The sequence below is a fragment of the Procambarus clarkii genome, chromosome 39, assembly GCF_040958095.1.
Source record: "Procambarus clarkii isolate CNS0578487 chromosome 39, FALCON_Pclarkii_2.0, whole genome shotgun sequence".
NCBI classification, from domain to species: domain Eukaryota; kingdom Metazoa; phylum Arthropoda; class Malacostraca; order Decapoda; family Cambaridae; genus Procambarus; species Procambarus clarkii.
This window is the reverse complement of record NC_091188.1, coordinates 7,394,975-7,397,043: the sequence shown is the minus strand read 5'-3', so window position 1 is coordinate 7,397,043 and position 2,069 is coordinate 7,394,975. Positions and strand designations below refer to the sequence as shown.

Below are 2,069 nucleotides of genomic sequence, written 5' to 3'. Positions count from 1 at the left end.
AGAGAGAGAGAGAGAGAGAGAGAGAGAGAGAGAGAGAGAGAGAGAGAGAGAGAGAGAGAGAGCGTGACGGATGCTGTATGGAAGGATGACCTCCCGCTTGTCCTCTCATCCTTGCACAGTATTGTAAAGCTGAGTTCGATCTCTATCAGGCCTACGTGTGTCTGACCCGGGTGAGGTTGGGTGCTTTGCTCAGGTGAGGGAGGCAGGGTTGGAGGAGAGAGAGGGAGGTGGTGGGGATGGAGGAGAGATGGAGGAGAATTGTGAGAGTTGGGGAAGGGGTTGAATGTGAGGGGAGCGGTAGAGGGAGAGGGGCATTCGGGGTTGTCTTTTTTTTTTTTTTTTGCAAGAAAAGGTGGTTATAGTTTGTTGAATATTTTTGAGCTTAAAGTTTATGAGTTGGAGGGAGTTGAGGATGGTGGGCATGGTGGCGGAGGCTGTTGAGGATGGTGGGCATGGTGGTGGAGGCTGTTGGGGATGGTGGGCATGGTGGTGGAGGCTGTTGGGGATGGTGGGCATGGTGGTGGAGGCTGTTGAGGATGGTGGGCATGGTGGTGGAGGCGGTGGAGGCTGTTGAGGATGGTGGGCATGGTGGTGGAGGCTGTTGAGGATGGTGGGCATGGTGGTGGAGGCGGTGGAGGCTGTTGAGGATGGTGGGCATGGTGGTGGAGGCTGTTGAGGATGGTGGGCATGGTGGTGGAGGCGGTGGAGGCTGTTGGGGATGGTGGGCATGGTGGTGGAGGCTGTTGAGGATGGTGGGCATGGTGGTGGAGGCGGTGGAGGCTGTTGAGGATGGAGGGCATGGTGGTGGAGGCTGTTGAGGATGGTGGGCATGGTGGTGGAGGCTGTTGGGGATGGTGGGCATGGTGGTGGAGGCTGTTGGGGATGGTGGGCATGGTGGTGGAGGCTGTTGAGGATGGTGGGCATGGTGGTGGAGGCGGTGGAGGCTGTTGAGGATGGTGGGCATGGTGGTGGAGGCTGTTGAGGATGGTGGGCATGGTGGCGGAGGCTGTTGGGGATGATGGGCATGGTGGTGGAGGCTGTTGGGGATGATGGGCATGGTGGTGGAGGCTGTTGGGGATGGTGGGCATGGTGGTGGAGGCTGTTGAGGATGGTGGGCATGGTGGTGGAGGCGGTGGAGGCTGTTGAGGATGGTGGGCATGGTGGTGGAGGCTGTTGAGGATGGTGGGCATGGTGGTGGAGGCGGTGGAGGCTGTTGAGGATGGTGGGCATGGTGGTGGAGGCTGTTGAGGATGGTGGGCATGGTGGTGGAGGCGGTGGAGGCTGTTGAGGATGGAGGGCATGGTGGTGGAGGCTGTTGAGGATGGTGGGCATGGTGGTGGAGGCTGTTGGGGATGGTGGGCATGGTGGTGGAGGCTGTTGAGGATGGAGGGCATGGTGGTGGAGGCTGTTGGGGATGGTGGGCATGGTGGTGGAGGCTGTTGGGGATGATGGGCATGGTGGTGGAGGCTGTTGAGGATGGAGGGCATGGTGGTGGAGGCTGTTGAGGATGGTGGGCATGGTGGTGGAGGCTGTTGGGGATGATGGGCATGGTGGTGGAGGCTGTTGGGGATGGTGGGCATGGTGGTGGAGGCTGTTGGGGATGATGGGCATGGTGGTGGAGGCTGTTGAGGATGGAGGGCATGGTGGTGGAGGCTGTTGAGGATGGTGGGCATGGTGGTGGAGGCTGTTGGGGATGATGGGCATGGTGGTGGAGGCTGTTGGGGATGATGGGCATGGTGGTGGAGGCTGTTGGGGATGATGGGCATGGTGGTGGAGGCTGTTGGGGATGATGGGCATGGTGGTGGAGGTTGTTGGGGATGATGGATTTGTGGGTTAGCGGATGTGGGTTGGTGACACTAAAGATGTCTAGTGGGAGAAGGTCGAGGCTTTTCAAAAGGGTGTTGGGTGAATTTTTTTTTCGTTTTTATAGATATCGGTGTTTATGGTGGTGGGTGTGTGAGTGGGTGTGGTGGTAGGTGTGGTGGTGAGTGTAGTGGTAGGTGTGTGAGTGGGTGGTGTGTTGGTGGGCGTGTAGAGGTGGGTGAAATTCTGGTGGTGGGTAAATGGAT

General features: G+C 58.5%; 1 protein-coding gene across 1 annotated transcript; it reads right to left on the bottom strand.

Moving 5' to 3' along the window:
* Positions 1–382: 382 nt before the first annotated feature.
* On the bottom strand, positions 383–1,642 carry LOC138372491 (uncharacterized). Its single transcript, XM_069337961.1, has one exon. It carries the CDS (start codon positions 1,640–1,642, stop codon positions 383–385), a length of 1,260 nt encoding a protein of 419 aa, XP_069194062.1.
* Positions 1,643–2,069: the final 427 nt, after the last annotated feature.